We start from the raw sequence: 23,074 nt of genomic DNA on the forward strand, positions 1-23,074 counted from the left end.
TATTATTATTATTATTATTATTATTATCATTATCTATAAAAAGTATTATCATTAAAAATTGTTATTTTTATTATTATTACTATGTTATTATCGTTAAAGTTATAATTAGTATTATCATTAATATATTCATAATATTTATTATCATTAGTATTATTATGATTAAAACTTATATTAGTAACACTTAATTATTATGATTACTATTATTATCATTAACATGAAAACGATATAAAAGACGATTAAAAGCTATTAAACGAATCAATTAAGAAATAATGAGTATGAGTAACATGATGAAAATTAAATACTATTATTATTAAAAGTATCGTTATATTAAAAGTATCATTTTAACAAAAATTACCATTTTAATAGAAATGTCATTGTTACTATAAAATATCATTATTATTATCATTTTAAATAGAATTATTATTTTAAAAGATAATATTAAAAAGTATCATAAATATTTATGTTATCATAATTAGAATTATCATTCTATTTTAGTAATTATGAATATTGATATTTTAATTAATAGAATAATAATTATTATTATTACAAAATAATGCAACTTTTACTTACTATTATTATAGATATTATTTTATCAAATACATATGAGATACAAACATATTTTTACTACGTGTAATAAAATTTCTTTAATAATACCTATCATATTATCTTTATGATATTAAATGAACTTTATAAATTTTATTACTTAAGATATATAAAAGTATATTTTTTTTAAAGTTTTATTTATTAATAAATGAATTATATTATTTACTCTAATAAATCTTTTAAAGATATTTAAAAATATAAAATGACGATATTTAAACTATATATTAATCATGTATAGATTTTGGAAATCATTTTGAGTCAAATTGACTTTTGTTGACTTTTGCATATTAGTCTCGAGCATTAGGAATGTCGTAGACTATGACTTGACCTTAATTGTTAGACAAATATTGACCAACATATAAATATATAATTAATATAGGTTCGTGAATTCGAGGCCAACCTTGCACTTGTTCAATGATGTTATATGTATTTTTACTACGAAATACAGTATTGTGAGTTTCATTTACCCTTTTTACTCTTTACGTTTTTGGGCTGAGAATACATGCAAATGCTTTATTAACTGTTTTACAATATTTATATGCGTGAGTTTCATTTGCCTTTTTTTACCCTTTATATTTTTGGGCTGAGAATACATGCACAATTTTTATAAATGTTTTATGAAATTGACACAAGTAATCGAAACTACATTATATGGTTGAATGATCGAAGTCGAATATGCCCCTTTTTATTAAGTCTGGTAATCTAAGAATTAGGGAACAGACACCCTAATTGACGCGAACTCTAAAGATAGATCTATCGGGCCCAACAAGCCCCATCCAAAGTACCGGATGCTTTAGTACTTCAAAATTTATATCATGTCCGAAGGAGGATCCCGGAATGATGGGGATATTCTTATATGCATATTGTGAATGTCGGTTACCGGGTGTTCAATCCATATGAATGATTTTTGTCTCTATGCATGGGACGTATATTTATGAGAATTGGAAATGAAATTCTTGTGGTCTATTAAAATGATGGAAATGAATGATTATGATAAACTAATGAACTCACCAACCTTTTGGTTGACACTTTAAAGCATGTTTATTCTCAGGTATTAAAGAAATCTTCCGCTGTGCATTTGCTCATTTTAAAGATATTACTTGGAGTCTTTCGTGACATATTTCGAAGAACGTTGCATTCGAGTCTTTGAGTTCATCAAAGATTATTATTAATTCAATTTATAGTTGGATAGTGGATATTATGAAATGGTATGCATGCCTGTCAATTTTCGATTTAAAGAAAGTTTGTCTTTTAAAAACGAATGCAATGTTTGTAAAATGTATCATATAGAGGTAAAATACCTCGCGATGTAATCAACTATTGTGAATTGTTTATAATGTATATGAACGGGTCCTTTCAATATTCTCTAAAGCCGTAATCATGGCGCGAAGCTCGTTGATTTCTTCTATTACACCGGGGTGATTGTCGGTTCGAACGAGCGGATAAAATCTAGAATTTGGTTTAGTATATAATCATGATGAGATACTCTGGAAATGAGAGAGAAAATGGTGTTTCGGACAGGTTCGTCGGTAAGTGAGTCAGGTTCTTCGCCAAGAGGAAAATATGGTGGATGAAAGGGATCACCTTCTTCTTGTCTCCAATGACTAAGTAGGCTACGAACCCAGCCCCAATTCATCCAGAAGAGATGATGGCTGATTGGTTGGTCCATTCCGGTCACACTGCTTTCGGAGCTTGAGTGGGACTCCATGTCAGAATCTGAGAGACTTGAACTAGCGGCGAGTTCCATTTCATACGATTTAATAAAGGATTTTTCGATATGAAATGATTTTCGAATATCGGATGATATTCTTTTTACATAGAATACCTATATATAGTACAGAAGACCCCGTAGATTACGGAGGAATTTACGGAATATGTCAGGCAAGTCTACAGTAACAGATACGCTAAGATATGAATTAGCAGATACGCTAATATATGAATTTTGTCTATACACTATTCATGTAATCAATGCAGTAAGATGTGTCTAGACTAAGAATGATAAGCAGGTAATTTTCGACACGAAATGATAAGCAAAACTTTTGACATGCAGACACGGTCGAAGTCCAGACCCACTAATGCATCTAAACAACTATCAGTTAGACACACTAATGCAAGACCTGGTTCGCTAAGACCATCGCTCTGATACCAACTCTAATGACCCATCCTAATCCATCTGGACGAATACATTACATTTGGTTACATCGCGAGGTACTTGACCTCTATATGATACATTTTACAAACATTGCATTCGTTTTTGAAAGACAAACTTTCATTTCATCAAAAGTTGACAGCATGCATACCATTTCATAATATTTCCAATTATAATTGACTTAATAATAGTCTTGATGAACTCAACGACTCGAATGCAACGTCTTTTGAAATATGCCATGAATGACTCCAAGTAGTATCTCTAAAATGGGCAAATGCACAGCGGAAGATTTCTTTCATACCTGAGAATAAACATGCTTTCAAGTGTCAACCAAAAGGTTGGTGAGTTCATTAGTTTATCATAATCATCCATTTTCATCATTTTAATAGACCACAAGATTTCCTTTATTCAATAAACATACACTCGCAAGTGTTTAAAAATCATTCATATGGATTGAACGCCTGGTAACCGACATTAACATAATGCATATAGAATATCCCCAAAATAGAAATCCATCTGTATAATATAAACTCGAAGTACTAAAGCATATCATTTTCCAGTATGGGGGGAGTTAGTGCCCGTAGATCTACCTTTAGGATTCGCGTCAATTAGGGTGTCTGTTCCCTAATTCTTAGGCTACCAAGCTAAAGGGGTGATATTCGATTCGATAATCCAACCATAGAATGTAGTTACGATTACTTGTTTCTATTACGTAAAGCATTTATAAAAGCAGCGCATGTATTCTCAGTCCCAAAAATATATATTGCAAAAGCATTTAAAAAGGAAGCAAATGAAACTCACAATACTGTATTTTGTAGTAAAAATACATATGAAGACATTGAACAATGCAAGGTTGGCCTCGGATTCACGAACCTATATCAATTGTATATCTATTAATACACATAACCGTAATCGAATAAGTTTATATATATATATATATATATATATATATATATATATATATATATATATATATATATATATATATATATATATATATATATATAATTTATTAATTATATCATTTTTATATTAATAATATATATATGTCTCATATATTCTTTTCGTATATGAAATTATTTATTTTTGTTATGTTATATGTTTTAAATATGTTTTATGTATATATTATTTGTTTGTTACAATAGTAATTATAATTATAATGATACAAAAGTTATATTAATATTGATAAAAATAATAATAATAATACTTGATATTACTAAATAAAGTAATAATGTTAATAATAATTATATTAATAATAAGTATAGTGATATTAATAATACTTGTAAAAATATTCATTTTTCTGTTACTGATAGTTATGATAATAATAATAATCATAATAATAATTACAATATATCTATATATATATTAGTTATAATGATAATAACATTAATGATAATCATACTTTTATAACTGTTAAAAATCATATTTTTTTAATGATGATAAAAATATTAGTAACAGCAATAAAAATAATAATCATGTTAGTAATTATAATCATAAAAATTATAAATGATAATCTTTATAATAGTATTCGTATTAATAATAGTAAGTGTTCTAAACTAACAATAATAATAATAATAATAATAATAATAATAATAATAATAATAATAATAATAATAATAATAATAATAATAATAATAATAATAATAATAATAATAATAATAATAATAATAATAGTTAAGAATAATGAATTAGTTTACAACCTTTGAAGAAAACAAGTTCCAAAAAAAAATACGCCACTGCCGGGGCTCGAACCCTAGACCTCTTGCTCACTGGAAAGACCCCTTAACCATTACGCTGCTGTTGTTTTTGTGTTTTATTATTACAAGATATATATATATATATATATATATATATATATATATATATATATATATATATATATATATATCCCGATTTTCTGCCATCTTTACCATCATATTTCACATCTATCATCATCATCATACTATATCATAATCAACTCGTCTTACATAATCATCTATTATAACATCACTATCATCATGACCATGCATCACCATCATCATCTTATCATCATCAAATCTACCTCATTGTAACAACCCTCACTTTTCGACTTCTAAATTTACTGAATTAACCCTAGGGTTATATGTCTGACTATATGTATTAAGGGTTGTTATATACAATTAAATATTGACCGAATAGTAATTTTTAGTCAACAATGTACGCTTAAATAAATAATATATTATTAATTTATATAATTTGACATAATTTAACAAAGTATATAAACTTTGTATCACTTTTATTATTTAGTTAATGTATTATATATTTAACTATATAATAAATATAATTATATATAAATGTAATAATATTTATAAACTTACTAAAACTATAGTTTAATAATTAAAAATCATAATTATTATTAAAAATACAAAATACCGAATTATTTATTATTTTTATGCAAAATTTGTATTTATTAATTAAATAAAAAAATAAATAAAATAAAATATTCTTGACAAATATTCTTGGAAAAGCATTAAATCAATTTGTTTATTTATATAAAAAAAATCCTTAAAATAAATGAAAAAATAAATAAATAAATAAATAAATAAATTACTTTTTAATTAAAAATTGTAATGGAAAAACTACTTTTATTATTTTATTTTGTGCATTATCCCATGACCTAACATTTAATACTTTTTAATTTTAAAATCTCATTAAGAATTAAAATATTTCTTTTTCTTTTAATTATTTTATTCTTTTTACCTAATTTTTTCAAGTATAAATACCCTTCATTTCTCATTCAAACTCACACCAAAATTTCTCTCATTCTCTCTTTGAAGAATTACTACTAGTAAGTATTCTTTTCTTACTTTTTATTTTTTTTACTTTTTACTTTTTACTTTTTACTTTTTACTTCGGTTATTATTTTTACTGAAACATGTAAATAATGTTATAAATTATATGCAATTAAAAATAAAATAAATAACATGTATACACTATTACTATTACTAGCACCTATAACCTACTACTTATATTGTACCATAAAAACATTTTGGGATATGTATTAGAGATGTATAGATCTTCGAACTTTCTTGACGAATGGTTTCTATGAGATTCTAGGCAGAGGGTTTGGATTTCCGATTTAAAGGGTCCTATGTCTCAAGCCCCTAGATCTAAATTAGCCATTCGAAGGGAAAGGGGTGATTGGAAGCTTATCTAATACGGCAAGTATCCTAAAATAGAAAACACTGATAAAAGTAGAAACTCTCTAGTCATAGAAACTTAGTAAAATAAGAAACTTTCTAAAAATGGAAACTTTATAAAAATAGTAACTTACTAGGAATAGAAACTTAGTAAAACAAACACATACTTAAACTTAAACATGGGCAAAACACTTAACTACTCTTAAATGTCAATAGGTTGACTTTCCTGCTCACTCGTTCAACTCTTTATTCCGAGGAATAACTCTCTCTCTACTTACTAAGGTGAATTCATAGCCCCTCTTTATTGCTAGCAAACTTACTTACTTTTACTTGGGGTGAGACACATGCTGTTTTTACATTTTACACTTTAGACACAAGTACCAAACTGTTAAACTATGCTATACCCGGCTATGTCTGACTAAGTCCCTACAGTGATATTTTTAATTGCTGCGGCATGCTTAATTATTGGGGGTAGGCCTATCGGGAGTAACGTCCCCGATACATTTGACCAAGTCATTGTATTACTTAATAATGAAATTAAACCGACAAGGACAGACACAACTTGTCATGGGGAAAAACTTGAACGTTTAGTCTAAATATCACGCATTGGCATAACTTTTTGATCCTGCAGGAGATCAACTTTACAAACTAAATCTTGTGGTCTAAAACAACGACAAACTTTTTGTTAAACCTATGAACTTCACTCAACCTTTTTGGTTGACACTTTAGCATGTTTTGTCTCAGGTGCTGTTTGATTCAAGCTCTTATACTTACCGCTTATGTGATGCTACTTGGACATAGGATCAAGAGATATCGCATTTATTACTTCTGCATGTGAACATTTATGATATTGTTATTCCTGTCATTGTAACGATATTTCATTTTCCGCTGCGTACTCATTAAAGTTAAATTCATCATTTAGTATTGTTCTCGTTTATTATAATATGTTGGTATGTTTTGATATTAGTGACGTTCCTTCCAGACCCTATTTGGAGGACGTTACAGATTGGTATCAGAGCATAACCAGGCTGTTATAGAGAACCAGGATTGCATTTTTATGTGTGCCTTACTTGTTAGCTAGGGTGCCTTAGCAATCTAGGAAACTATAACCTTTCCTGCCTTAGAATTAAAGCACTTAGGATTGCCCCATAATCTTAACGATTATGCTTTAATAAACTTGACTTAAAGATTCTAATCAAAATATCCTTCCTAATGTTAGGATGTCTAATTATCATCAAACGACCAAAATGAATCTTTTCAAGCCAACCGAAAAAGATACTGAAAGGTCTTCCACAGAAAGACCAGTCCAAAGTCCACCTTATGGCTTTGGTGGTCCTCCCTCACCAAATTATAGCCCAAATACTACTCTAAAGTTACATGGGTCTCCTGAATACTATCCAACCCCGAGGAATAAAGACAAGAGGAAATGTCTTGAAGAAACTGGGCCGTCAAAGAAAAGATCCCGATCTCCTTTCTACGATGAAGTTGATGCCAAGTACGAGCTCATGAATCTGCGAAAAACTACCGATGACCTAATTCACCATATTGCAAGGATCGATTTTCAAATGAAGGAAAAAGACCTAGCGATCAAGAAGCTCATGGAGGAAAATGCTGAACTAAAGAAAGAGATAAAGTGGGTGAAGTATGAAGGTGATAGAAATACCCGATGGGGGAAACAATCTCTCTCCTACCTAAGAGAAGATGTTGACCTTAGATTAAAGATGGAGGAAAACCGCATGAATAATCAACTTTCTATAAGGGACCACAAGTACCATGTAATCAACAATGAAGTTTCTAACCTTTATGATAATCTCGAGTTCCTGCATGAGAAACAAAAGGCGAAGAATGAGAAAGTTGAGAAGTTTATGAAGAAGGTTGAGGACGAGAAGAAGGAATATGAATCTTAATATTCTTTAGTTATCTTTCTATTTTCCATCTATGTAAAGGCTATGCCTTAAAACTATTTCTATTTTCGAATCATATATTAAAAGGCTTATTTAATGCCTAGTTCCTTAATAAAATAAAGTGTTTTATTTATATCATGTGATATTAATACTTTATCTTATTCCTACTTGTAATTGCTCAAATTTGTTAACTTATCCGACTTATGTTCACTTTTATGTAGTGACATCATGGTTCGTTCAGCTGCACCTACCGTTAACAATGTTGTGTTAACTACTGAGCAATTTCAACAGTTACTCGCTGCCGCCCAAGGCAACGCCCAAGCTTACCATGCTAATCCACAACTGAAACCTTGTTCCTACAAGAATTTTTCAAACTGTCATCCTCCTGCATTTAAGGGGACTGAAGAAGCTGTCGAACTAGTCCGTTGGTTCGAGAAGATGGAATCTATTTTCCGTATTTGCAACTGCGGTGATAACGATCGAGTAAAGTATGCCACTAGCTCATTGGGTGGCAATGCTTTAACTTGGTGGACTGCTCATGCCAAGTCCGTAGGAATTGATAATGCTAATGCAATTCCATGGGATGAACTCAAAAGCATGATGGTCAACAAATTCTGTCCTCGAAGTCAAGTTCAGAAACTTGAAGCTGAGTTCTGGGAACTCAAGGTCAAGGGTACTGACATTGAGAACTATACCAATCGTTATCTGGAGCTTTCTACTCTATGTCCTGATATGTTTCCTACTGAAGCTAGAAGAATTGAGCGGTATATTGAAGGTCTTCCCGAGGATGTTCAAGGGAATGTTATTGCTGCTGAGAAGGTTACTTTGGATGCTGTGATTCTCATGGCACAAAATCTCATGTTGGCCAAGAGAAGAAGGGCGTCGACCAATAAGCAAGTTGAAACCAAGGGTAATGATGGTAAGAGGAAGTTTGAGCCACCTCAAGGTTCGGCTCAGAATGGTAATAAGAAGCCTGCGGATGGTACAAGGTCGAATTATAAGGGTACTTATCCTTTCTGTATTCGTTGTGAGAGGCATCACCCGGGGAAGTGTACTGCGGTTTGTGCGTTATGTAAGAAAGTGGGACACGTTGCTAAGACGTGTAAGACTCCTCCGAAGGATAAGGCTATTGTTCCGGCCAAAGCTCCTCCTACATGCTATACTTGTGGAGAGAAGGGACACATTAGTCTGAATTGTCCTAAGAAGAAAGATAATCCCGCTACTGGAGCTAATGCTACTGCTGCGAAGGGTCGTGCATTTGTTATTACTTCTGCTGAAGCCCGAGATGAAGATGAAGTTATCACGGGTACGTATCTTGTCAATAATTTCTATGCAACTATTTTATTCGATACTGGTGCCGACAGAAGTTACGTGTCTAGTGATTTTTGTACCCTATTTGCTGAAAAGCCTCAACCCTTAGAAACTAAACGATTAGTAGAAGTAGCCAATGGAAAGGTCATGCAAGTCGATAAAATCTATAAAAACTGCAACCTAATCTTAGCCGATAAAGAATTTAAGATAGACCTTTTGCCGGTCAAACTCGGAAGTTTTGACGTCGTAGTTGGTATGGATTGGTTACGTCCATTACATGCTGCTATCATGTGTTACGATAAAACTGTTAATGTTCCATTGGGGAATGGAGATACTCTCATCATCCAAGGTGAAAAGAGTGGTTCCAATCTCAATATCATCTCCTATATCAAAACCCGCAAATACCTTATGAAAGGTTATCCAGCCATTCTAGCCCACGTTAAGCTGATCAAATTGGAAGAGAAGCGTATTGAAGATGTACCAGTGGTTAGAGACTATCCCGATGTGTTTCCCGAAGATCTTCCTGGTCTTCCACCTCCTCGACAAGTTGAATTTCAAATTGATTTAGCTCCCGGTGCTGCTCCTATTGCTAAAGCACCATACCGTTTAGCACCTTCCGAAATGAAGGAACTTTCCAACCAGCTCCAAGAACTATTGGATAAAGGTTTCATTCGTCCAAGCTCGTCCCCATGGTGAGCTCCTATTCTATTTGTTAAAAAGAAGGATGGTACGTTAAGGATGTGCATTGATTATCGCGAACTTAACAAGCTTACTATCAAGAACCGTTATCCGTTGCCACGTATTGATGATCTATTCGACCAACTTCAAGGGTCAAGTGTTTATTCAAAGATTGATTTGAGGTCTGGATATCACCAACTTAGAGTCAAGGAATCTGATATTCCTAAGACTGCTTTTCGCACTCGTTATGGGCACTATGAATTCTGTGTCATGCCTTTTGGTTTGACCAATGCTCCTGCCGTTTTCATGGATCTCATGAACCGTGTCTGCAAACCTTATCTCGATAAATTCGTCATTGTTTTCATTGATGACATTTTGATCTACTCCAAGAGTGAGAAGGAACATGAGCAACATCTGCGCGTGATTCTTGAACTCTTACGAAAGGAAAAACTCTACGCTAAGTTTTCTAAGTGCGAGTTTTGGCTCAAAACCGTACAATTCCTCGGACATGTTGTTGATAGTAATGGAATACATGTCGATCCAGCTAAGATTACCGCTATCCAGAACAGGGAGATACCAAAGACTGCGAAGCATATTCGTCAATTTTTGGGACTTGCCGGTTATTATCGGAGATTCATAAAGGATTTTTCCCTTATTGCCAAACCTCTTACGAAGCTAACTCAAAAAGGGAAGAAGTTTGAGTGGTCCGAAGAACAGGAATCTGCTTTCAAGATTCTGAAAGAGAAGTTGACCACAGCCCCAATTCTATCTTTACCTGAAGGTACTGACGATTTTGTTGTTTACTGCGATGCCTCAAAGCAAGGTTTTGGTTGTGTTTTAATGCAACGTGAAAAGGTTATTGCCTACGCATCTAGACAGTTGAAGAAACACGAGGAGAACTATACCACACACGACCTTGAGTTAGGTGCCGTGGTATTTGCATTAAAGATATGGAGACATTATCTATATGGTACCCAGTTTACGGTGTACACTGACCATAAAAGTCTTCGACACATCTTTGATCAAAAACAGCTGAATATGAGGCAAAGCCGATGGCTCGAGTTATTGAACGATTATGACTGTAAGATGGAATATCATCCTGGCAAGGCAAACGTAGTTGCTGATGCCCTTAGTCGAAAAGACGATGTTAAACGTGTTCGTGCCTTAAACCTGAAAATCAAATCAAATCTTATATCACGAATCTGCGAAGCTCAACTGGAAGTTATTAAACCAACACTTATCGAAGGTAAAGGACCTATCGGTTTCGAGAACCAACTCCAAGTGAAAGCTAATGGTACACGGTACTTTGGCAATAGAATTTGGGTTCCTCGTTTCGGTAATCTCCGTGAACTAGTCTTGGATGAAGCGCATAAGACTAGGTATTCTATTCATCCGGATTCCAGTAAGATGTACCACGATGTGAAGGAATTCTACTGGTGGCCTAATATGAAAGCGACATTGCTACTTATGTTAGTAAGTGTCTCACTTGTTTGAAAGTCAAGGCTGAACATCAAAAGCCTTCTGGTCTGTTGACACAACCCGATATTCCGCAGTGGAAGTGGGAATGTATCGCTATGGACTTTATTACTAAATTGCCCAAGACTTCTAGTGGCAATGATACTATATGGGTCATAGTAGATCGTCTTACTAAATCTGCTCATTTCTTACCGATCAAGGAGACCGACAAGATGGAGAGATTATCACAACTATATATCAAAGAAATTGTCTCTCGTCATGGTGTTCCTATATCAATCATATCCGATCGCGATAGTAGATTCACTTCCAGATTCGGGAAATCCTTACAAACTGCTCTTGGAACTCAACTCGACATGAGTACTGCTTATCATCCTCAAACCGATGGTCAAAGTGAACGAACCATTCAAACATTGGAAGATATGCTTCGCGCTTGTGTTATCGACTTCGGCAAAGGCTGGGATAGACATTTGCCTTTGGTTGAATTCTCTTACAATAATAGTTACCACTCAAGTATTAAGGCTGCACCTTTTAAGGCCTTATACGGACGAAAATGTAGATCCCCACTGTGCTGAGATGCATTAGAGGACAGACAGTTAACTGGTCCTGAAATCATACACGAGACAACTGAAAAGATAGTTCAGATTAAGAAACGAATAGAAACTACCCGCAGCCGACAGAAGAGCTATGCTAATAAAGGTCAGAAAGATTTGGAATTCCAAGTTGGTGACAAAGTCATGTTGAAAGTATCCCCTCGAAAAGGCGTCGTTCGTTTTGGTAAACGAAGCAAACTAAGTCCGCGTTTTGTTGGACCCTTCAAGATTACTGAAAGGATCGGACCCGTGGCTTATCGATTAGAATTACCTGCTGAACTTAGCAGCGTACACAACGTATTTCATGTCTCGAATCTTAAAAAGTGTCTCGCTGATGACACTCTCGTTATTCCTTTGGATGACATTCGCATTGATGATAAAATGCACTTCATAGAGGAACCCGTAGAAGTCATGGACCGATCTGCTAAACGCTTAAAACAAAGCACCATACCTATTGTTAAGATCCGTTGGAATTCACGACGTGGCCTCGAGTATACCTGGAAACGTGAAGACCAAATGAAACAGAAATATCCCCATCTCTTCTCAACCGCTGATGCATCCGAGAAGTCTACCTAAAACTTCGGGACGAAGTTTTTATTAACGGGGAGGTACTGTAACAACCCTCACTTTTCGACTTCTAAATTTACTGAATTAACCCTAGGGTTATATGTCTGACTATATGTATTAAGGGTTGTTATATACAATTAAATATTGATCGAATAGTAATTTTTAGTCAACAATGTACGCTTAAATAAATAATATATTATTAATTTATATAATTTGACATAATTTAACTAAGTATATAAACTTTGTATCACTTTTATTATTTAGTTAATGTATTATATATTTAACTATATAATAAATATAATTATATATAAATGTAATAATATTTACAAACTTACTAAAACTATAGTTTAATAATTAAAATCATAATTATTATTAAAAATACAAAATACCGAATTATTTATTATTTTTATGCAAAATTTGTATTTATTAATTAAATAAAAATAAATAAAAATAAAATAAAATAAAATATTATTGACAAATATTCTTGGAAAAGCATTAAATCAATTTGTTTATTTATATAAAAAAATCCTTAAAATAAATGAAAAAAATAAATAAATAAATAAATAAATAAATAAATAAATAAATTACTTTTTAATTTAAATTTTAATGGAAAAACTACTTTTATTATTTTATTTTGTGCATTATTCCATGACCTAACATTTAATACTTTTTAATTTTAAAATCCCATTAAGAATTAAAATATTTCTTTTTCTTTTAATTATTTTATTCTTTTTACCTAATTTTTTCAAGTATAAATACCCCTCATTTCTCATTCAAACTCACACCAAAATTTCTCTCATTCTCTCTTTGAAGAATTACTACTAGTAAGTATTCTTTTCTTACTTTTTATTTTTTTTACTTTTTACTTTTTACTTTTTACTTTTTACTTTTTACTTTTTACTTTTTACTTTTTACTTCGGTTATTATTTTTACCGAAACATGTAAATAATGTTATAAATTATATGCAATTAAAAATAAAATAAATAACATGTATACACTATTACTATTACTAGCACCTATAACCTACTACTTATATTGTAACATAAAAACATTTTGGGATATGTATTATAGATGTATATTCGAACTTTCTTGACGAATGGTTTCTATGAGATTCTAGGCAGAGGGTTTGGATTTCCGATTTAAAGGGTCCTATGGCTCAAGCCCCTAGATCTAAATTAGCCATTCGAAGGGAAAGGGGTGATTGGAAGCTTATCTAATACGGCAAGTATCCTAAAATAGAAAACACTGATAAAAGTAGAAACTCTCTAGTCATAGAAACTTAGTAAAATAAGAAACTTTCTAAAAATGGAAACTTTATAAAAATAGTAACTTACTAGGAATAGAAACTTAGTAAAACAAACACATACTTAAACTTAAACATGGGCAAAACACTTAACTACTCTTAAATGTCAATAGGTTGACTTTCCTGCTCACTCGTTCAACTCTTTATTCCGAGGAATAACTCTCTCTCTACTTACTAAGGTAAATTCATAGCCCCTCTTTATTGCTAGCAAACTTACTTACTTTTACTTGGGGTGAGACACATGCTGTTTTTACTTTTTACACTTTAGACACAAGTACCAAACTGTTAAACTATGCTATGTCCGACTAAGTCCCTACAGTGATATTTTTAACTGTTGCGGCATGCTTAATTATTAGGGGTAGGCCTATCGGGAGTAACGTCCCCGATACATTTGACCAAGTCATTGTATTACTTAATAATGAAATTAAACCGACAAGGACAGACACAACTTGTCATGGGGCAAAACTTGAACGTTTAGTCTAAATATCACGCATTGGCATAACTTTTTGATCCTGCGGGAGATCAACTTTACAAACTAAATCTTTTGGTCTAAAACAACGACAAACTTTTTGTTAAACCTATGAACTTCACTCAACCTTTTTGGTTGACACTTTAGCATGTTTTGTCTCAGGTGCTGTTTGATTCAAGCTCTTATACTTACCGCTTATGTGATGCTACTTGGACATAGGATCAAGAGATATCGCATTTATTACTTCTGCATGTGAACATTTATGATATTGTTATTCCTGTCATTGTAACGACATTTCATTTTCCGCTGCATACTCATTAAAGTTAAATTCATCATTTAGTATTGTTCTCGTTTATTATAATATGTTGGTATGTTTTGATATTAGTGACGTTCCTTCCAGACCCTATTGGGAGGACGTTACACTCATCGTCATCACAGCATCATCATTCTTATTATCGATTATCACTATCATCTTTAAGATACAAAGTGGGTCAAGCGTTTGAAATAACGAGCCCAATTCATATAACCCAACTACAAGACAGGCCCAAAAATAATTAACAAGTCCTCATTTAATATAAGGTCCAGTAACTGTTTTTTTTTTTCGTGGATTAAAAAGTAGATTAGCAACAACTACAGGAAAACAGTGGGTAGGGTCTTCGATTCACTCATCATCTTTCATCATCATTGTTAAAAATCATAAAGCATCGCTCTTTTTGCAATATCAATACAGGGTTTCAATCTTTCTTGAAATTTATCAGACAAATAAGATGGGTTGATTTCTGTTGATGAGAATTTGTTGAAGAATAATAAAGCTCGTGGTTTAGGGAACCCTGATGATTCAGCTAGATACGTTAAAACGGCGAAATTTGATCAGAAAGATACTAGCAGCTATCATTCGAAACAAAAACACAGCAGGTGGCGGTTGTGGGTTTTAATTGAAGCAAAACAGAAGTATAACATGAGTATACAACAGTAGCTGTAGCGATAAATCAGATGGGTTCATGGTGGTTTTGGGTTTGAAATCAAACGGAAACAGAAAATCTGAGCAGCAACGTTTGATGGTGGTTGCGTGGTTTTGTACAGGAAAGATAAACAGAAGAAGAGCAGTTGTAATGGTGTTTGTAGGTGTCGGTGCAGAAAGGAACAGCTCATAGCAGCAGTGTTTATGGTGTTTGATCGAGCTAGAAAAGAAAGGAAACGCAAGTGGGTCTTGTATTTGTGATGGGAGTTCTCAGTTAACAGTTTGCAATCTTTTTTAGTTCGATGATGGTGGTTATGATCATGGAAAAGTAAAAGTGGTGGTATACAATAAACAGAAACAGATGCGAGAGATAGAGAAGATGAGAGAGAGAGTTGATGAGGTGGTCGAAGTCCATGGTTGTTTGTTGATGAAGAAACGGGTAAACAGGATCAATCTAGTAGCATGATTGCAGCTGCATATGTCATGGGTGAATGGTGATGGTTCACGATTGTGGTGGTCTTGTGTGATTCTTGCTCGATAGAAAATAGAAGTAAATGATATGGGTGGTGTTTGATTTGAAAAAGGTTATCAAATCTTGGTTTGGTTGAGTTGAAACAGGAAGCATAGTTGCAGTAGCCCAGGCAAGTCGAATGGTTTGTTGGAGATAACAAATTGATGATAGTTATGTGTGGGTGATTCGGTTCTGGGTCTTGCTCATATAGCTAGTAACATAGACGAGTAACAAGTAGCGGGATTTGATGATGTTCTTGATGATTTGATGAATCAAATGTGATAATTTTGAAGAAGGTGATCAATAGTATGATAATCAAAGAAAATAGTGATAGTTGAAGATAGATCGATGAGAATTATTAAAATATTATTGTTATTGATGATGAATGTTTGATAAAAGAGAGAGATGATATCATTGTTTATATAAGTTAAATAGATTACAGTAATATATTAATATCTATCAATAATAGAATAGTAATAATAATGGAATCAAAAAGAACACGGGAAACCTATAGTTCGGCAGCCTTGAATTATTAGTCTACTATTTCATTCACGGACTGGACTTCGTGTTTCATTGTTAATCAGTGGCGGATAAAAGTCTTCGAAAAATTCCCAAATTTTTTAAATTAGATGTCTTTATTTATTTTGGTCATTTTCTTCTATAAATCCTCGTCTCGTTGTTTATACATATTATCGAAATGTTTTATGACTAAGTTAAAATATATATATATATATATATATATATATATATATATATATATATATATATATATATATATATATATATATATATATATATATATATATATATATATATATATTTATTTATTTATTTATTTATTTCGAAATATAAATTTGGAATATTTATTTAACAATATATAATATATAGTTTTTCAAAACTAATGATATTCAAAACTTATATATTTTGAAATCGTTTAAATAATATAAAATATTATTTCGTAACATTTGTATTTTAAATTTTAAAAATTGATATAATTCCTTTATATACAAACGTTCACAAAGACTTTTAAATAACCAAATTACTTTATATTAAAAATCATTTTATTATAAAGGTTATAATAGTAGGAGTTATTATGTCATAATACGTTCTTAATAATAAAAGTTTATTATATCGAAAACGTTTTCGTTTAAGGAACACTATATATATATATATATATATATATATATATATATATATATATATATATATATATATATATATATATATATATATATATATATATATATATACCTTTATAATATACAGCTTAAATTCTATTAATTCTGTATAATCAATTTTTCCCTTATAAATAACATATTACAATAATTCAGTTTTTGGAAAACGTTTTCTTACGTTTGAAAATATGTCAGTCGAATATTATGAAATCCAGTTCCCCACTAACTTTTGTCTAACCTTCGTCAATTGACACATTTGTTCTTACGTATTTATTACTTTACCATTTTCCGAATACCGTTAAAAAGAAAAGGTTTTCTAAATCAAAGTGGACCTCTCAACAGAGACTTGTAATCATACAACGTATCTGATAAATCAATCATTTGATATTATCTTCTAATTCCATCGATAATCATATTGAAACAAATACGTTCATGTAAAGTATTATACGTTTAATACTTTGTTAATGTTTCAAGTTATAATATATACACATACACATATATTCATATTCGTTCATTTAATGGCTCGTGAATTTTCGGAATTTGGTCGAGGTTAAATGAATGTACAAACAAAGTTTAAAATTATTGAGATTTAACTTAACAAACTTTGTTTATCGTGTCGGAATAATATAAAGATAAAGTTTAAATTTGGTCAGAAATTTCCGGGTCGTCACACCAACAGCTCACTTTGATACACAAAAACAAATTGAATCATGTATTAAAAGTGCTCGCTTCTACGTTTGAAACTGAGTAACAAGTTAGTTTCATCAGCCGAAAGATCTTTGAATCAAAACAACCCCTTCTGAGCCACTTCTAAGATTCCATGATCCAAACCAATTCTGAGCCACTTCTAAGATTCGACTGCACACAAAAACTCAATTAGCTTCTAGCTGTGGGTATACATGTTGACGATGAGAACATCGAGATTATTTGGGATGAATTCTAAAACTGTTGCTATCCAATTCGAGGTTCTCCAATGCTCGATTAGAAAGAGATTAACGTTCTGTCATATTGAAACTAAACCCTCAACCTATCGGAGGAGCTTGCTTGAACCACTTTAAATGATTGATGTTTCTGAATCTCGAACAATGTTGTTAACTTCACTACTATTACAATTGTTTCTTGAACCGTCACAAAGTCTATTTAAATATATGAGACCATTGATCCCACCATTTTACCTCAAGATTTACACCAGGGGCCTCGTGTGTTCCAATATGTCCTCATGATGATTATTTGCGTTTTAGTTTGTCGTTTGCGACAAAGCCGTTCATAACACTTCCGAATTTTTCAAAAAGGACCTTCGGAGTTTTAACAGCTGAACGCACCCCTTGATTTTTCATTTACGATTCGATTTGGATCCTTCGAGACTAATGTAAAACATCAAACCATATGTAACCATACTGTAATGAACTCAGAACTGTAATTAACTTAAAATCATGAACATGTGAGTTGGATTTTCTATATGAAGAAAGGTACATATTAGGGTCTAATATTTTTATAATGCTGACGACTAGCCAGGTGATATCATATATAATGATATATAAAAGTTGCATTTTTCTTAAAGTTAGTGGTTGACTATTATTTGATAACAATGTCTAGGTTTCTAAGTATATTTAATTGCGGTTTAATTGGTGCGGATATTGTTTATTTTCATAACCTTTCCAAAAAGTGCAGTTAATACAAAAATGTTAACCAAACTCGCGGTTATGTTTTCAGTTTGGTTAATTCAGTTCGATTTTAACGGTTAATACGATTACGGTTTAGTTAATTCGATTTTATGCTCGCTCCCTGATAACCAAAGTTTACAAGTATATAAACTCTAAAGCAACAATCTTTTTCAAGAAAAAAGGTTAAAATGTCAAAATTTGACATTTAAAAACGCTAAAGCTTTATTAAGTATAAACTAAGAAAGAATTTAATTTTAGTCGAATGATTTCTTACTTTTTTTTATTGAGATGTTTGCGGTCTAATCATGTTGTATCATGTTTCAGACTTTTTCTAGTCACCCTAAAATATGATGTTATTAAAATTTGAAGTTTGAGATTTCTTGTAAGTTTATATTAATCTAGATAGGGTATTAAATCAAGATTTTCCTTAGTGCTAAGAATTTATTAAATTTAAGTAAAATGCAAGCACATATTAAAGACTTATATCCAATATATCACTCAAATAATGATTAGATTAAATCTTGGTAGATATGGTACGATATAATTTAACTAAGTACATTATGCACTAACATGATAAATTGGTGTCCCCATTTTCTATTAGTTACTTCTCTTATTGAAAAAGGTAAGGATGAAGATATAGATATTTCAAAGTGGCGATTTCTGTAATGTTAAGGTTAATACAGTTGGAGTATTACAATATTACATTGAGGTTAACGGGACTCTATATGGTTTGAAACAAACCTTAAGATGATGTTTTTGAATAGTTTACTTCTAAGAAATTAAATTGTTTCATCAGCAATTAAGATCTCATCTAATCTAAATTGCTCTTCCAAGAACCCATTGTATTCTTCACTAATTAAATTTAAGACTACCTTTCTAAGCCGGTTCGACAATATCTTTGCCAAGATCTTGAAACAATTACCAATTAGGTTTATGGGTCGACAGTCCGTTAAATTTAAAGGATTGATTTCTTTGACATCAATGTAATGAATGATGTGTTACACCCCTTTAAATCTTTAATATTTCTCTATATGTCTAAAACCAACCAAGTGTCTTCATCAAGTCTTCCTTTATAATCCACCAATATTTCATATAAAAATTGAAGTCAAAATCATCATGACCGGAGCCTTAGAAGACCCGGAATCTTTAATGGCATCCCACCCTTCGCCTTCACTAAAAGGAACTTTAGGTTGCTTTGAATCTTTCAAGGACAATATACTTGTACGTAGGTTGTTAAGTGATGGCCTAATCGAGTTTATTCACAAAATCACCTTTCGAAATCTTAAACTCTGCATTCCTTAAGAGTTACCATCGCCATTAATTATCCATTTCATTAATTCATGAAAACATATTAGGATTTTATAAAATGATGTGGGTATTTCCATAAGAATAATATGTTTTTAAGATTGTATGAGTAAATACAGTATACCAGATATAAATTTATTATGCTAACTAACAATCTTTTTTTTTTTTTTTTCAAAAGGCAACGTTTTTTTATTATAACCACGAATGGACCAAGCCAAAAGCCTAGCCCAAATATACACGAGAGCATGGGCTATCACCAGACATAATCCTGGAGTATAGCAGAATTAAAAGGTAAACAGGAGTTGTAGAGCAAGCAACTGGAAATTATAGTAGCAGTATACAAAAAACACGAACAGTACATATGAACTCGAAAAAATTCAAAGACGATAAACTAAACAGATTAGTTAACCATTATAGCCAATTGATCTTCACATCTTTAACTCGGTTGGAAATCCATTCAAAGGATTTTAATTGGATTTCCATCAACGTCGTCGGTCCATTCCAACATTGATTCGAGAAAACTTTGTTGTTACGATTCTTTCACAATAGATATCCACACGTCCATTCAAGTGCTTGCCAAATAGATTTAACTCGAGGTGTTAGGTTTTGATTACAATTCCCACAGAACGCTTCATTGGTACTTAAATTGATCATCGGTCCTAACTTCCACCATTGAAAGATCTTCTCCCAAATATCAAAAGAGTGACGACAAAAGATCATAGAATGCTCGAGCGATTCAACATCATCATCACATAGAGGGCATCTCACGAAATCAAGGTCAGTACCTCTTTTATCAATTCCAGTAAGGACCGGGATTCTTCGTTTCAATACCCTCCATATTAAAACTTCAACTTTAAGAGGAACAAGATTGTTTCTCGCCCGAGAGTCTAATAACCTTTTATCATCAATTAATCTCGCCAATTTCTTTGTAGTGAACTTTCCATCAAGAGATAGCCAATAATCTACAATACAATAATGATATAACATATTCATATATGAATGTGTAGGTAATGCTTTTAGACATCAAAACAAATAACCACCGCGCTTCTAGTCGGGTGATATTCTCATTTCTTGTGTTTGAGATTAGGGTTGAAGTTATGAGTTTGAGTCTCTCTCAGCTCACTCTCTTAATTAATCTACTTATAATGTGGAACTCCGGATTAACTTTGAGGAAAGTTTTCTTTCAAATTTAATTCAGAATTCAAACTCTATCTGTGTTTCATTCAAAAAAAAAAGACACCAAAACTAATATACAAAGGAACAGATAAGAAAAAAAAAAGACACTAAACTAATTCAAACCCGGTCCGCGGGGAGTTTTCTTCGTGAGTTTTCTTATCTATTTACGGGGTATATTAGTATATTACTACCTTTCATCTACTTGTTAATACTCTATAAAGATCCGATCTTAGAACAGCAGTGACGGCTCTAAATCGTTAATATTTTTATCAACACTACAGGTTCGTTTCATTTTTCGTTTTATACGTCATAATCCACACGATTATCTTCTTATTGAATTTTGTTAATCGCAATTCGTGCCAAAATCTATAACCGTAATCGCGTATCTGATCAGTTACTCATGTTGATGCATGTATCATCGTTATATGTGGACTCAGAGTGAGTTCAATTGATATATATTTTAATGATTTGATTGAGATGCCTGCGATCTGATCTTCCGATCTTACTTTTTTGATTCAATTCGTACGCCTTGCGAATTATGCTTATTATGTGTTGCGATCGATTTGATATTTGTTTAGTTTTGTGTATATAATTGAAATCTCTTTTTAAATGAGTATGTAGTTAGATCTTCAGAATTGCTTGTAATTCTCAACTAAAATTGAAATTATTTACTTCGATTTTATGACTTTTGATGTATTCATGTCTGTAGAAAAATTAATGTTGCTGAACCTAGGGTTCTCAATTTTTGATTTCATGTTAAAATATGAACTAAAATTAAGTGATGCATAAGAGTAATTAGCCTCTAAACATTGATATGTGTGATTGTTGTATGTAAATTTGCCAAAAGCTTAGATTAAATATATATTTATTTATTCAAGTTAACATAATTTTTTTTTTCTAGTTTCAAAGTTGTGCAAAACATAATATAAGATATTAATTCAACTACAAATTAAGTCGCGAGTTTAGTTTCGTTTAATAGATGGACGTGTTAGCATATATACCGTTTCAACAAAAAATGAAGTGAAGTTTGTTGATAAGAGATATAACAGTTCTGCAACTCCTGTTATTTGTGTCTTTACTACTTTATGTTTACTAATTGTATTACATTACACTTAGTTGTTAATGTTACTAAACTCATGACTGTTCTTTCATTATCTGCAACAGTTTATCACTTAAAGTTTTATCCGCTTTTTATTTATTTGAGAAAATGGCATGAATTTATCTGCTAAATAGTTGTATAACTAATGCATTTGTTTATCATGATAAATATCAGGTAATAAGAAAAAATGGCGTTGAATGGAGCAGCTCCAGCACGAGGAAGTGCAGCTGCAACTGCAGCCAATTTGCGAAGAAGGAAGAGTAGTGGGACCGGAGGGGCGACAGGTGGAACAGCTGGAAACATGCTTCAGTTTTATACTGATGATGCACCTGGATTGAAAATCTCACCAAATGTTTTTCTCGTTATGAGCATTGGCTTCATTGCTTTTGTTGCTGTTCTACATGTCATGGGCAAGCTTTACTTTGTTCGTAAAGAAGCTTAAGAAAAAACACTTGTTTCTAATCCCATGAGTTTGATATAAAGTCATATACTTTGTTATTATACGGTTTAGCTTATACTTTGTACTTTTTTAACGGTTATATATGGAGAAGTTATACCTCTTTTTTGTTCCTTAAATGGTTTTTTGATGTATGAATGGGGTAGGAAAAGAGGCATTAAATTAAAATTTACGGATATTCGTGGTATACCTATATTATAAGGGGAATCGAGTAATCGAACCTCTTGCAGACTAATCAGCCTGCTCGCAGCTAATTGGAAAACGTTTCGTATAATAAGGCTGCAGATAAGCTAAACTTTGATTGACTTAATTCAGTTGTATATGGATCAAGGTTAAGAGTATTGGCTATAGACAATAGCTATGCATTCATCTTCATGTTAAAAGTTACCAAATGGGGTTATTAGATGGTATGTTGCTGTAAATGAGGCCTTTAAGATTTGAAATTTATGCTTTTCATTTTTCAAAAGTAGATTGAAAAATTTATTGTTTTTGCTTGTTGAAGATTTTATGTCATGTAC

The 23,074-nt window shown here is 31.8% G+C and overlaps 1 protein-coding gene across 1 annotated transcript; it reads left to right on the forward strand.

Moving 5' to 3' along the window:
• The first annotated feature begins 21,130 nt into the window (after window positions 1-21,130).
• On the forward strand, window positions 21,131-22,675 carry LOC139874759 (protein transport protein Sec61 subunit beta). The gene is made up of 2 exons (XM_071862162.1): window positions 21,131-21,281; window positions 22,274-22,675. Exon 2 carries the CDS (start codon window positions 22,287-22,289, stop codon window positions 22,539-22,541), a length of 255 nt encoding a protein of 84 aa, XP_071718263.1. The 5' UTR covers window positions 21,131-21,281; window positions 22,274-22,286; the 3' UTR covers window positions 22,542-22,675.
• Window positions 22,676-23,074: the final 399 nt, after the last annotated feature.

This window comes from Rutidosis leptorrhynchoides, chromosome 1 (genome assembly GCF_046630445.1).
Source record: "Rutidosis leptorrhynchoides isolate AG116_Rl617_1_P2 chromosome 1, CSIRO_AGI_Rlap_v1, whole genome shotgun sequence".
Lineage (NCBI taxonomy): Eukaryota > Viridiplantae > Streptophyta > Magnoliopsida > Asterales > Asteraceae > Rutidosis > Rutidosis leptorrhynchoides.

What these genes read in the sequence shown, in the direction of transcription:
- LOC139874759 (XM_071862162.1), top strand. Translation starts at nt 22,287, where the DNA reads ATGGCGTTGAATGGAGCAGCTCCAGCACGAGGAAGTGCAGCTGCAACT.